The 13765-nt window shown below is 48.8% G+C and overlaps 1 protein-coding gene and 1 non-coding gene across 2 annotated transcripts; one reads left to right on the forward strand and one right to left on the reverse strand.

Moving 5' to 3' along the window:
- Positions 1-899: 899 nt before the first annotated feature.
- Positions 900-971, reverse strand: Trnah-gug (transfer RNA histidin (anticodon GUG)). Its single transcript has one exon. It is a non-coding gene; the product is annotated as a tRNA-His (tRNA).
- A 3191-nt stretch (positions 972-4162) lies between these two features.
- LOC145487201 (uncharacterized) lies at positions 4163-5072 on the forward strand. Its single transcript, XM_081465928.1, has one exon. It carries the CDS (start codon positions 4173-4175, stop codon positions 4998-5000), a length of 828 nt encoding a protein of 275 aa, XP_081322054.1. The 5' UTR covers positions 4163-4172; the 3' UTR covers positions 5001-5072.
- The last annotated feature ends 8693 nt before the right edge of the window (positions 5073-13765 follow it).

Consider the following 13765-nt stretch of genomic DNA (forward strand, 5'->3'; position numbering starts at 1 on the left):
CATGCGCATATAGGGCAACATGAAATCGAGGTTGTCACGTGGATGACCAAATAGGGTGTGAACCAATGATAGCGGGTTCGGATGAGGATAAAAGGGTGTTGAGTTGGCGGTTTTAGCATTGTTGTTTGGAGATCACAGTGACGAGATGGCTTCAGAGGAGAGCAAGACGAAGGTGGAGGTGATTAGTGTTCCTGAAGAGGAATTTCCAGACGACATGACGAGAGAGGAATTTGCGGTGAAAGTGATGGATGCTGTTCATGAGGGTATTCTTGGAAAGATAATGAAGAACGCCGTTTCTCGCGCGATGGATGACCTCCTGAGGAAAGAAATTACGAAGCTGGCGGATGATGTGATGAGGTTCCGAAGACTCCTGTCTGAGAAGATGCTTGCTGACCAGTCAAGATCGTTTAAAGACCCAGTGTGTTTGGAGAAGTTGCCGGATGGATTTTTGGCCGGATGGGAAGCGTGGAAGAGCAGTTGGGACAACAGAGAAGAGTTGGCGTACCAAGCATTTATCAAAGAAATTGCACCACTACCACCCACAGAGTGAAAAAAACATTTTAATCATGCCTGTAATTAATAAAGATCCTTTAACGAGAGAATGTACATGGTTTGTTGTGTGATTTTTTGCATCATCTTGATTGCTTGCACGTCATCGGTTCCCAGGTACACGAGGGCTAGCATCATGGTTTGGGGAGTGAGAAATTCTCCGTGAAAGCCTGAGGTGGATTCGAAAACGCGTCCGAAGGGCCAGACTTTGGAGAGGTCTCTTCTCATGTACCAGGGGTAGGGAAAATGTTGGGTGAGGAAGAGGAGCATGACATCTTCGTCGGGGTGGGGTTCGTCCAAACGTATTTTACAGGCCAGGGGTCTCTATGGAAAAAGAAAAAATTTTTTAATGCCCCGACCAGGAATCGAACCTGGGTCTTTGAGGCCACAACTCAACGTCTTAACCATTAGACCATCGAAGCGCTTACCTCTTTAGGACTTGGTTTTGGGGATGTCATGGTTTAGGAAAAATGACATGGAGTCTGAAAATAGAACAAAAACAACTTTTTATTGGTCATTCCACTTGTTATTACAGGGTGAGACGTGTGCACAGTCCTGATGACTGGCGCCCATTTTGTCTTCATAAAAAGATTTCACATGCTTGACACGTGACATGGCTTCATCATAATGGTTCCCCAGGAAGACGGCTTCGTAACGGGAGGTCTCATAATTGGGATACATGCCATAGATGGCCTTGCAGCAGGTTTCAAAGACGCACCCTAGTCCCCAGGCTTCTCTCAAGGGTCCCGTGAGTGTACGTACGAATTGGTCGTGGGTCCCACGTTTACTCAACTGTAGAAGCGGTAGGGGGCAGCATGGTCTGGTTTGCTTGCAAACGTAACAATGGGGGTCGGGTTCCATGTCTAAAATTGAAGCAATTGTTGGTAAGTGTTGCGGACCCAGTCTACATGAATCACCAAATCATTGGTGTCGTCCTCGTCAAGGACCCCCAACCTCTCTTCCAGCCCCAAAAGATCTAGTTGGTCCAGGGCCACCTCGATAAAGCCTGAAAGTTGTTCTAGGTCCCTGTACAAAGGGGTCTCTTCTTCTTCGTCGTTCATCCACTCTCTCACCCGCTTTTCCCAGGTAGTCAACTCTACGTTACACCGCTCTAATACTTCCATACTCACTTGGTACCTTGAGAAGCCACAGCAACGATAGTATCCACAGTCTTCTGTAATGGGCGCTCATACAAGTTGAAATAACTCAGAGTGCCTTTGACGGTCCGACTCGCTTATTTTATACACGCGGTGTAATGGTGTCCAGTCTCCTACCGTGAGTGGGCGTGGTAGGGGGATACCCCTATCCCCTGGGTCTGGGGTGACACGTGACTTCGTCTCGATCTGTGATTGGCTGGACGGATCTGCATAAAGCGAATCCGCGTCGCCCCGGTCTTCACTCTGAGTGTCTTCACTTGTATTGAGCGCAGTCATGGCCTTGAGAGAGATTGGTTTACAAAACCATGTACCTAGAAAGCCCGAGGTCACCTATGAGGAAGCCATTGACCAAATGGACGCACCCTGGACCCGATTTTACGAGGACATGGATTTTCCCATCCGGGATTTGTTGTCAGGCCGACGATGGTTGATACAGCTCAAAGACTCTAGTCAGCTGGAGGTGATGCTTCACCAAATCCTGTTCTTTATGGATGAACATAGAGAGAACTGGACCCGAAGTCAGAGCAGGTACCGTAGAATCGAGAAGAGTTTCGGTAGAACTTTATTTAACTCGATGCTGGCCATTAGAAGGAACCTTCTATGGGACGTGAAGGTGAAGCCGCCCGTGGACCGGATCACGTTTCACAGACTTATGTTGTGCTACGGTTTCGAGCCTTTTCAGTCCACGTGGACTCGTAGACAGAAGAACACAGCGAGACGTTATGTCAATGTCATTAATTTTTATTATAGTACTTTTAACTCATGTAATCAAGTGACAATGCGAGCGATGATCGACGCGAACGATAGATTACCCAACATGTAAAAAAAGAAATGTGAATTAAAAATCAGAGTGTGTTTTTACAAAAAACTGTCTGTGTGTCTCTTTTCTTAGTTTGGGTTCTGTCCATGAATCAGTATGTCTTGGGCGACTCCTCGTGGGTATTCGTCGATCCATTGGAAGAACTTGCAGTTACGCTTGGGACACTTGAGATAGAGCCTGTCTGGGTTGTACTGGGAGTGGGAGGTGGCTAAGACCAGGGACTTGTTGCATAGACATCGGAAACGAGCTGGGTCGATGTTCCTGTAGCAGGGGTGGGTCTGTTCTTCGACGCGTCTCAGGTAAGTGCTCACCTCTTTGGCACCACAGGTCACATAACACTTGGTGTAGAATCTGGAAGAGGGACATCGGTAATACTCCCACCAGGTACCACCTTCGGGGGTTTTCACTCTTCCAAATTCCATGGGTACCATGCAACGCGGGCAGGTGTAATCTTGTGTTTTCAGTTGGTTCAGGAACTGATCGGGGTCGAATTCCTCCAACACTTGTACTTCGGTGGATTCTCCTTGGTCATCCACTTCAGGTGGTAATTCTACGAGGTTGTCTTTCCTGAATTTGCCGAGTCCCAGGGGTTCCAGTACTTGCAGGACTTGCATGGTTCGAGGAGGTGATTCTCTCATCACGGTCAAGCATCCGCCTTGAATGGCAGGTAGCTTTGAGTCTATTACGAGGAAGAGAGATTGATTTAGTATCCCAACAAGGTGTTTTCTCGTAGCATGGTTTCTAGGATGTGTGTGGTTTTTCGCACGTTCTTGGGTGTCAGTCTTTGCCTTCGCTTGTAATGGTTACTTTTCATTTGGCTTCTACATTCTTGGCGTTTGATCGAAAAGGCGCTCCATGGTCGCGAGAAGCCTTTGAGAGGGACGGTGGTCCAACTGACCGAGTCCGGGGTGATCTCTTTGAAGAGGACGCGTTCGTTGAAACGTAGACTGGAACGAGGTTTTTTGAATAACCATCTATCTAAGGTGGATTGTAGTTTACCTCCTACTTCTCCTTCCACTCTCTTGGGTAGGAGCAGTTTCAGTTTCTTACGCGCCTCCTTCTTTTTGGACGATTTTTTCTTTTTCCTGTCGGGTTCGACGTGTGAATCCATGACGACTACTGAAAAGTGACTCGTGATGGAATGCGTGGTTCGACTTTATGGACGTTTTTTACGACCAATCGGTGACGTGTGGTGTGATGGGATCATGTGACGGTCTTCGTTCCGATTGGTGGATCTGAAAAAGGGCGCGTGATCCGTGAAAGTACGGAGTGAAAGTGGATCCACGGCGCGGGTATAAAAGGAGCCCGTTAGACGCGGTGAATCATTCTCGACTTGCTCTTGACGCGGTGATGACTCATAGGATTTTGGATGAGAGAGACGTGAAAGAGATCATTGAAGATCTGAAACAGCAGTTGAATCTAGCTTCTGAGATTTTGGCTAGACTCGAAGAAGGCGAAAAACCGTTGCATGTGAAGATATTTGACTTGGAGTTACGTCTTGTCTCCCCTTTGTACTATAGGCTCCAGAGGCACATGATAGACTGGTGCGACAGAGAGAGCTATCCTCATTTGTCGGGCTTGGATATCGCGAAGCTAGCGGATCGAGAAGGAAAGAAGTTTAACGAGGCTGTCGGAGAGGGGTTAATATGACTTACTACAGTAACTCGAACCAGATTCGGGACCTAGTGGAGCAGATCGTGGATCAGAAGGTACACACTTTAAGAGATCTCGATGCCATTCCGGATGCCAGAGTGGACATGTACATTTTTGACAATCTCTTCGAACCGTTAGGTCAAATACCCGATTGTCTGTGGTCTTTTGAGCTCTTGATGAGACGTTGTCCTGACTGGGGTGGTACGATTTTGGAGATGATGAAGAGGAACGAAAATGTTTACCTTTTCTGTGGTGAGTGGTGTCGCGTGATGTACAGAAGTGGTAGCGGTCATTTCAAATTCATTCATTGTCGAGATCCCTCCCTGGACGCAGAGCGTGCCTGTTTGATCGCCACGGATCACCTCACGTACATGATGAGCGATGCCATCCGTGATCTGTTTGAACCCTTGCGGTTCGCTCGTGACCTATCACGACGGGTGTTGGAGTCCGACAAGAGTCCCAGGATGGAGGAGATACTGACTTTCAACAGGTGCGCTCACAAGGAAACGTGTCTGAAGTTGGAAGAGTTGATCTACGATGTCATGCGTCAGCGTGATCTGTGGAAGGATCGGTTTTTCTTTCGTGCCCTAGAAGCGGATGAGGATGACCTGTGTGGTGAGTGTAGAGAGAGTATGCGACAAGCATTCTATGTGAATGGGAACGAGGAGGAAGCCCTGAAGTGGAGACCCGGTAAAGGGGATTGTGATTGGAGGAATTGTAAATATTATGCCATGGATACCTATGAGGAAGACTGTGATAATGAGTATGGTCAGGAATGTAAGAACTCGGAATATGTTCAATACTTTTCGGATTCAGACTAGTCTTTTTTTCGCCTTCTTTTTCGTTTAGCCAATCAGAGTTGTTTTTACGTAAGAACCAATTAGGCACGACGTTTTTTGTACATATAAGAAAGTCGAAATAAAGAATTGGGTTCAAATCATTATGTCTCATGCCTTGAGTTGGTTGATCTCGAGAGTGTGTGCGACCACGGCCGATCGATGGTGTTGGACGACCTTGTGTTCCAAGTGCGCTAGAGTCTACGAGCGATACGGTAAGGGTGAACCCATCCCTGATCATTTAAGTGATTCGCCCTTGGAGGTGTTTGACTATACCGACGTCGAACCCAACGTGATGCGTTTTGTCGTTTATATCTTGTGGTTGAAACGGCAACCCGATTCATTTAAGAAGTATCTCGAGGTACGTGAGCAGCGTTTCGAGTTGTGGAGACAGTGCGTTTACAAACTTTATCGACTATGAAGAAAGGTCAAAAGAAGCAAAAGCCGCTTTCGACCGGGACGTTACTGGGACGGTATCGGGATCCTTCCAGACCCGGTAGTCTGGGTGGTCTGACGCGATTCGCCAAGGCCAATAAGATCTCGGTACGACGTGCTCGCGAGGTCCTGCAACGGGATTTGGGGTACACGTTGCACAAACCCAGACGTCGTCGTTTTCCCACGGTCCCGGTGGTGGTGTTCGGCATCGACGAGTAGTGGACGGCCGACCTGATCGAGGTGATCAATATCGCCAGGTACAATAAAGGGTTTCGTTATCTCTTGACGGTGGTGGACGTGTTTTCCAAGCACGCCTGGGTCCAGCCCTTGAAGAGCAAGACGGGTAAAGCGGTGACGGAAGCCATGGCTAAGATCTTGAAAGGAGATAGAAAACCCATCAATCTCCAGACGGACGACGGAAAGGAATTCTACAACAAGACGTTTCAGGATTTGATGAAGCAGAAAGGCATTCATCATTTTTCGACGCGTGGGGATACGAAATCCAGTGTGGTGGAACGGTTCAATCGGACCCTGAAGGAACGTTTGTACCGATACTTCACCGTGAAGAATACGATGACGTTTGTGCCCGTGTTACAAGATCTGGTCCGAGGGTACAATCGATCGTATCATCGTAGTATCAAGATGGCTCCCGATCAAGTGACTTTAGGCAATAGCGAGGACGTGTGGGAGACTCTTTACGGGAAGAAAAAGGGGAAAAAATCGAGACGACCTCCACTCAAAGTCGGGGACCGTGTGAGACTGAACAAGAAGTTCCGACAGTTCAAGAAAGGGTATTTACCCGGTTGGACCGAGGAGGTGTTTGTGATACGTCGGGTGCGTCCTGGGAAGGTCACCACGTACAAGGTGGAAGAATGGGACGGCACGGCGGTCGAGGGCACGTTTTACGCGCAAGATTTGCAAAAGGTGAACGTGAAAGACGACGATCTGTTCCGCATCGACAAGATCGTCAAACGAAAAGGGGATAAAGTCTTGGTGCGTTGGAAAGGTTGGCCAGTCAAGTACGACAGTTGGGTGGATAAAAAAGGCTTGTACGTGACCAAAAAGCCAAAGACGAAAAAATGAAAGACTTTTACGCGCAGTTGTTGAGCAATGCCAGTACGAGCGAGTTCACGGACAACAAGGCCAACAGTTTCAAGAACCGTCTACCGTATCCGCTCCTGTTTGAATCCGACAAGGAATGGAAAGTGGGATTGGCGAGCGTGTCTTACCCGATTCCTCCGTCACGACCGCATCAAGTACCAGTCCCTCAAGCGCACGACTTTGACGACGACGATCATGTGTTCGGTATGGAGTGGACCATTGAAACGTTCATCTTGCAATCCGACGGTTTTACGTGGCGTCCTGGTCTATACATCGTACAATTTAACGTCTACGGGAAGGAACTGAACCGTGACCGACACAAGGTGACGAGTGGTAAATCTCTCATGCAATACCTCATCAATCGTTTTCACGAACGCCTGTATCATTACATGGATCACGCCAACGAAAGTCTACGAGCACCGGACGGGAAAAAATACTACCCCGTGATCCGATGGGAGGGCAACGATTTGATTATCGACAACACCGACACGTTCCACAACGAGTCCGGAGAAAGACATCGTCCCAGAGTGTATTTTGGTCCTAAACTGGTCAAGAAGTTGGGTTTGATTCGCGAGGAATCGTATTACTCCGTTCACTTGAACATGAATATGATCAAGATCTTTCCCAACGACAAAGTCCCGTCTGATTTCAAGAAAGACTGGACCGATCATAGCGACAATCGATCTCACGAATTTTGGAATTTGGACAGCAGCGGGACGTTACAGCTCAGTCCCTATTGCAACTGGCGCTTCAGTTACCTGGACGAGGAATACGCCAAGACCTACAATAGCGGAGTCGTCGTTCATCCGGACCTCCCCCCGCCTCGCAGTCCCATGTACCTGTATTCGAATGTGGGTCGTAGCACGATCACGGGGAATCGAGTGACGGATCTCTTTAGAGAAGTCCCCCACGACCCGATCAAGACGACGTACGAACCGAATCAGATTCAATATAAACCTGTGCGCAGCAACGTTTTGGATATAGTGGAGGTGCAATTGGCCGAGAACGACGGACGATTGGTGGACTTTGCATCGGGCGTGACGTCGGTGACATTACACTTCAAGGATGAATGAGTCTGACGACGACTTTTACGTGCAACTGATGAGCAATGCCAGCACGAGCGAGTTCCCGGACAACAAGGCCAACAGTTTCAAGAATCGTCTGCCGAACCCGTTGCAGTTGAGAGAGTCGGGTTGGAAAGTGGGTATCAGCGACCTCTCGTTTCCGTCCGCGGTGCGTAAGATGGACTTGAAAGATTCTCTTCTGTTTGAAATCTGGTGGATCGATATGTTGAACGCGGATCGAAACCTATACACCCAGGTCTCTTCTGTGACGAGAGAAGGCGATTTGGAATTCACGCCGAGGACCGGTACCGAGTTACTGAACGCGATACGAGATCGATACATGCATAGGTTGAGATCTAGAACGGATGATGACGTGACCATGTACAAGAAAAAGAGCAAACCCGACGATCCCACCGAATTGCTGTACACGGTCATGCATCGGGCCGAGCATGGAGAATACGTACTCGACAACTCGAGAACGTGCCTCAGTCTCCTGATCAACGGTAAACGCGTGTTTCCTCAAATGTCCATCGGCATCAAATTGGCCAAGAAGATGAAATGGGTCAAGAGGGGAACATTGCAGAACGGACAACCGGGTTACGTCTTGGGACCCCACTTGAGGAAAGAATTTCCCAAGGAAGTCATACCCACGGCCACAGACTTGATCATAGGACAGAATGACGGGGACGAACTATTTTACAAGATCGACCCGGACACCTTACATTTGAGTTGTTTCATCAATTGGGTTTTCACGGACCTGGATCGCAGTTACGAGGAAGCGTTCGGTCACGAGCGTCGTTCCTTGTTCGTGTATTCAAATGTGGGACAGAGTATGGTGACGGGGAATCAAGTCACGGACATGTTGAAACAGGTTCGTTACGATCCGGACGTGGTCGACCTTCAACCGAGACACATCCTATATCTACCGGTGCGCACGACCTTTTTGGACATTGTCGAGACGCAGGTGTCTGAGAACGACGGACGACTGGTGGACTTTGCGTCGGGCGTGACCACGATCACGTTGCATTTCAAGAAAGGATGAGTGATTTTTACGTCAGCTTACCCAGTCACAGCAGTAAGAGCGAGTTCCCGGACAACAAGTCGAACCATTTCAAGATCAGGTTACCCCGCCCCATACGCCTGAATGGAAGCGGAGGATGGAAAGTGGGAATGAGTAGCATCGCCATGCCGGATGCGCACGTGACCCTGCCTGCCTTCACCGCTTCTGGGGATAAAACCATCTTGTCCTTTTTCGCCTGGAGACGCATAGAATCGAGTAGTTACTCCTCGTATGGAGAAGCTTACTTCGATACGGATGACCTCAATAAGGTATTTTACAACGTGGAGGGTGTTGGACTCATGAAATCCATGATCGCCTATTTCGATCGACAACGCTTCTTCAAAAACTCTGGACCCAAAAATGGAGCCAAATATGTCAATAACGACGGGAAAAGAACCTACGTCAAGTTCAAGTGGGAAGGCGAAGACCTAGTCACGGACAACAAAAACACCTTACGTCCGATCACGGACGTCCCTGCATTCCACATCAATGTTGAACTGGCTTGTAAAATGGGATGGCTCGAAAAAAACGGCAGTGGTTATAATCTGGGACCTAACTTGCAGATCGAATTCATCGACGACGTCATTCCAGACATCAGCGTCGTCGGGGACGTACACGACGCTGACGGATCACCTGTCTTTTGGGCTGTCATCACGGATAAAGGAGGAAATGGAGATTTTTTAAAACTCAGCATCTATTGCAATTGGCGTTTTCTGAACCTGAACAAATCTTTCGAGGTGGTGGTGGGAAACAGTTCGCGATCTTTGTTCGTCTACTCCGACGTGGGAGGAAGTGGCGTGGTGGGAAATCAAGTCACGGATTTACTGAGAGAGGTCAACTTGATTCGAAGAGGTGCGGGTGTTCAGTATTTCGAACCTTACCACATTCAATATATTCCCGTGCGCAAAGACGTCCACGACATAATAGAGGTGCAAGTGGCTGAGACAACTGGAGAACTGGTGACCTTTGGACCTGGCAATACGATCGTGACGTTACACTTTAAGAAAGAATGATCGGTGGAACGTTGGTACGATTTCATCCCGATAAAATAAAGCAATCCGGAGACGGATTCGGCATGGCTTGGAGAGGTGTCAAGAAACGCGGTCCCGGCGTTCTCCGAGACTTTATCACCGAGGCGGCCACGGAGGGTCTGAAAGGTTTAAATTCGGGCGGCAAGGGAGGAAAGCCCAATTGGAGAGGTGGACTCGCCGGGGTCAAGAGAGGAGCGAAACGAGCTGTGAAACGTAAAGCGACGCAAGAGATCAAACGGGCGTTAGCGAAAAAAGTGAGAAAAGATCTATTTGGAGTATAAATCCCATTTACTCGAGGCGCGTGAGACTTATCCCGATACGACGAACGTATAAAGGCGGATCGATCTTCCCGTCCCGATCAAAACGCCCGAACTATCGTTGGGTGCAGTCGGCCCTGAGAAGGAGACGAAGACGACGACGACGTAGACGATGACGGACATCGTGGCTCATGCCCGTTCGGCGGGGGTTCGTAACCCTCGTCTGAACATGTTCAGTACCCCTCCCACGGATGTCAGCATGTCGTCTCGACGTTTGGTGAGAATCAACCCGTTCAATACGGGGATCAATCCAGTGACCTTCCAAGTCGATCCTCAAGAAGACTTTATCGACTTGAACGAGAGTTTCTTCGAAGTGGAATTGACGGTCAAGAAAAGTGACGCTTCGAATCTGCTGACCGCGGATGTCATGGGACTCGCCAATAATCTGGCCCACACCCTCTTCAAACAGATCAATGTGAGATTGAATGGTACTTTCATCAGCCCCCAGACGGACACTTACCACCTCAAAGCCTACATCGAGACCCTGTTGAACCACGACCGAGACGACGGTGAATCGATCCTGACACCCAGCGCTTGGTACAACTGTCTCGGTGTACCCGACGACGGAGAGGCCGATGAATTTACTGCCAATAAGCTGGATTTTGGTACTCCTCACAACGATTATACTGCTTTACCCCAAGATCTCAAGAACGTGGTCCTGGGACGAGCCCAGTTTCTAGATGGAAAAGCCGTGACTTTGAGGTTCAAACCTTTCCTGGAAGTGTTTCATCTCAGTAAACTACTGTTACCTGGCGTGCAGATCCAGATCGACATGTACTTCAATACCCCAGCCATGTGGACCATCCGATGGCATGGTGCCAGTACTCTGAGCCTGACTGAAGCCGACGTGAAAGTGAGATTGTTCCTGTCTCAAGTGAGAGTGACTCCCTCGGTGTACCGAGAGATCATGACCAGTCTGAAAGGTGGAAGAGTGGCCACTTACCCCACGGTGAGAGGTGAAATTCGCACTTACTCGCATCCCAACGACAATCGTCATTTTGAGTGCAGCAATCCTTTCCACAATAAGCTGCCTAATAGACTAGTGGTGTTGTTGTTGAAACAAGCTGCCTTCAATGGAACCATCACCGAGAGTCCGTTCAATTTTGGAAAATTCAATCTGGCTTCCATCAAACAATTGGTGAGAGGTGAAGAGTACCCCTACGAGACCTTGGAACTCCAACACGATGGGGACAGTAAAGATCAGAGAGGCTACTACAGATTCCTCCAAGCCTCAGGAGCTTTGTGCAGGGGAAAAGGAAACATGGTCAGAAAAGTGGACTGGGGGAACGGCAAGAGATGCAACATGTTTGTATTTGACAACACAGCCAATGGATGTTTGGACAGTCCAGTGTTGAATCCCAAGCATGAAGGTGAACTGCGTCTGGTGATCGATTTCGGAGCCAATCCGGGAGAAAACCTGACCATCTTGTTGTACGGCGAATTCGAGAACTTGCTTGAGATCAACGAGAACCGAGTCGTCATCTACGACGTGTACCAATGAAAGAAGAAAAAAATGGAGAAAGTAGCCTTGAATAATATACAATTGGATCATTTGGCCCGGACGAATCCGTCCCTACGCTGTGTCTTTTACGGCACGGTACCTTGCGATCGGCTTCCCAGGACACTCCCCCAAGAAGGACCGACCGCTTACATCGTGAACACGGACCCTCACGACAAACCGGGCGTGCATTGGATCGCTTTGTGGGCCGACAAGAACAAGTGCGAGATACTGGACAGTTACGGTCTACCGTTGGACGCGTACGGAACCGCCGAACCGATCCAAGAATGGTTGGATCGTCATTTCAAGTACCAGATTCACAACGGCAGGAGTCTACAGTCCCTGTTCAGTCAGAGTTGCGGCGGTTACGCCCTGATGTTCCTGATCGACCGAGCCGAAGGTCGTGACATGAACGAGTTCTTGAATCGTTTTAAGAAAAACGAGTTTGTGGAGAACGATCGTAAAGTAGGACACATGGTAGAACGTTTGATTGTGGACGAGTTGGCCTGGCGCAAGATTTGTAAAACCCCGTGTCACCAGGACACGTGCGGTTCCTCCGGAGGAGTGCGTCATTTGTTATAAAGTAAGCTGTTCGAAATAAAAAGTGTTCATTTTTGAGAGAACAAGGATGTTGCGTGGTGAAGGCAGATGGTTCCCTCGATTCTTAGAACTGTGTCGAAAAGAGAGTACGAAATTGTCTTCGGACGATCCTCTTCGACAGGTCATGGAACGCATTTTGGATTGCGACAGTTACCGTCGAGTCCGATTCATACTGGACCGGGAGAAAGATCATTGGCTTCGATACGTTCTGTTCCACCTGAGTATCAGAGCCAGGATTCAAACGAACGCTAGTAGAGATTACAAGTGTTACCCGTATTGGCACGTTCTTCGCTACGGCACTAAGTCCTTACACCATCACTTTGCGAGTGCATAAAAAGGTGCGACGGAAAATAAAATTGTTCATTATGGATTTACTGACAAAACAAGACACATCATGGCTCTTCAGTTTCAAGGGCATAGACATTTGGACGACGTCATAGCCAGGTTAGAAAAACGCTATGGAAAAGCGGGTGGAAAGACGCCTCAACCCAGTGCAGCTCATTTCAAGAAAAACCAACCGCCGAAAAGACGGCTCAATCTTAAAATACTTCAACCCGCCAGAAGACAAGTGTCTTTTCAACCGCCGTCTGTCCTTGACACCGGTGAATTACCAGCGACTGTGACCACGCGTAGGAAACGCAAGAGAGCGCCCGCCAAGCCGAATCTTTCCGAGAAGGAAGATAGGAAAAGAAGAATGAAAAAGAGGCATTGCTACGAGGACAAGTTCGGAGATTTGAGTAAATTCGCCAAGAAACCTCGAAAAAAGAGATCGGCGCCTGCCAAGCGTCCCAAGAGAGCCGCTGCCAAGAGAGCCATGGCCAAGATCAGGAGTCGTGCCAAGAAAAAACCCATCTGTTTCAATCGTAAGGTCACCCTATTGGGTCTGTTGAGACGCATCCCGGCCGTCAAGACCCCATTGGCCAAGTTGTTCGGATAAAAACGGAGCGTCTCGAGACCCTGGACCATTTCAAGATCATGGGACGGCGCAAAGCGTTTCAATTTCACACTCCGTCGAGTTTGTTGATAGCGGGTCCGTCGGGGTGCGGTAAGACGGTGTTCACCACCAAACTGCTCTTGGAGAACGGCGACTTGTTCCAACAAACACCGAAGAGTATTCGTTACTGCTACGGATCGTGGCAAGATGGTTTTCAAAAGCTCAAGAAGGGTGGAGTCAAGTTTTACGAGGGCATCCCCGACAGCGAACAGTTACCCCGATGGTTTCCTGGAGGGGGTGTGTTGGTATTGGACGACCTGATGGACGAGGGTGGTAACGACAAGCGCGTGTTGGATCTCTTCACCAAACACTCGCATCATCGGAACATCACGGTGATTTACTTGTGTCAGGATCTATTCCCTAACGGAAAATTCGCCAAGACCATTTCCCGAAACGCTCATTACATCGCGGCTTTCAAGAACCCTCGGGATCAGTTGGGGATACGAAATCTATTACTGCAATCGTTTCCCACGCAATGGCAGGACGTGTTGGACACGTTTCGAAAGGTCACCGACCGACCTTACGGTTACATGCTATTGGATCTTCATCCAGCCAGTCAGGACGATCAACGCGTCCTCAGCCATGTGTTAAAAGACGACGGATTCGTACGATGCCATCAGTTTGTGACACCGTCATGCTGAGGAGCGAGG

This window comes from Orbicella franksi, chromosome 5 (genome assembly GCF_964199315.1).
Source record: "Orbicella franksi chromosome 5, jaOrbFran1.1, whole genome shotgun sequence".
Taxonomy (NCBI): Eukaryota; Metazoa; Cnidaria; class Anthozoa; order Scleractinia; family Merulinidae; genus Orbicella; species Orbicella franksi.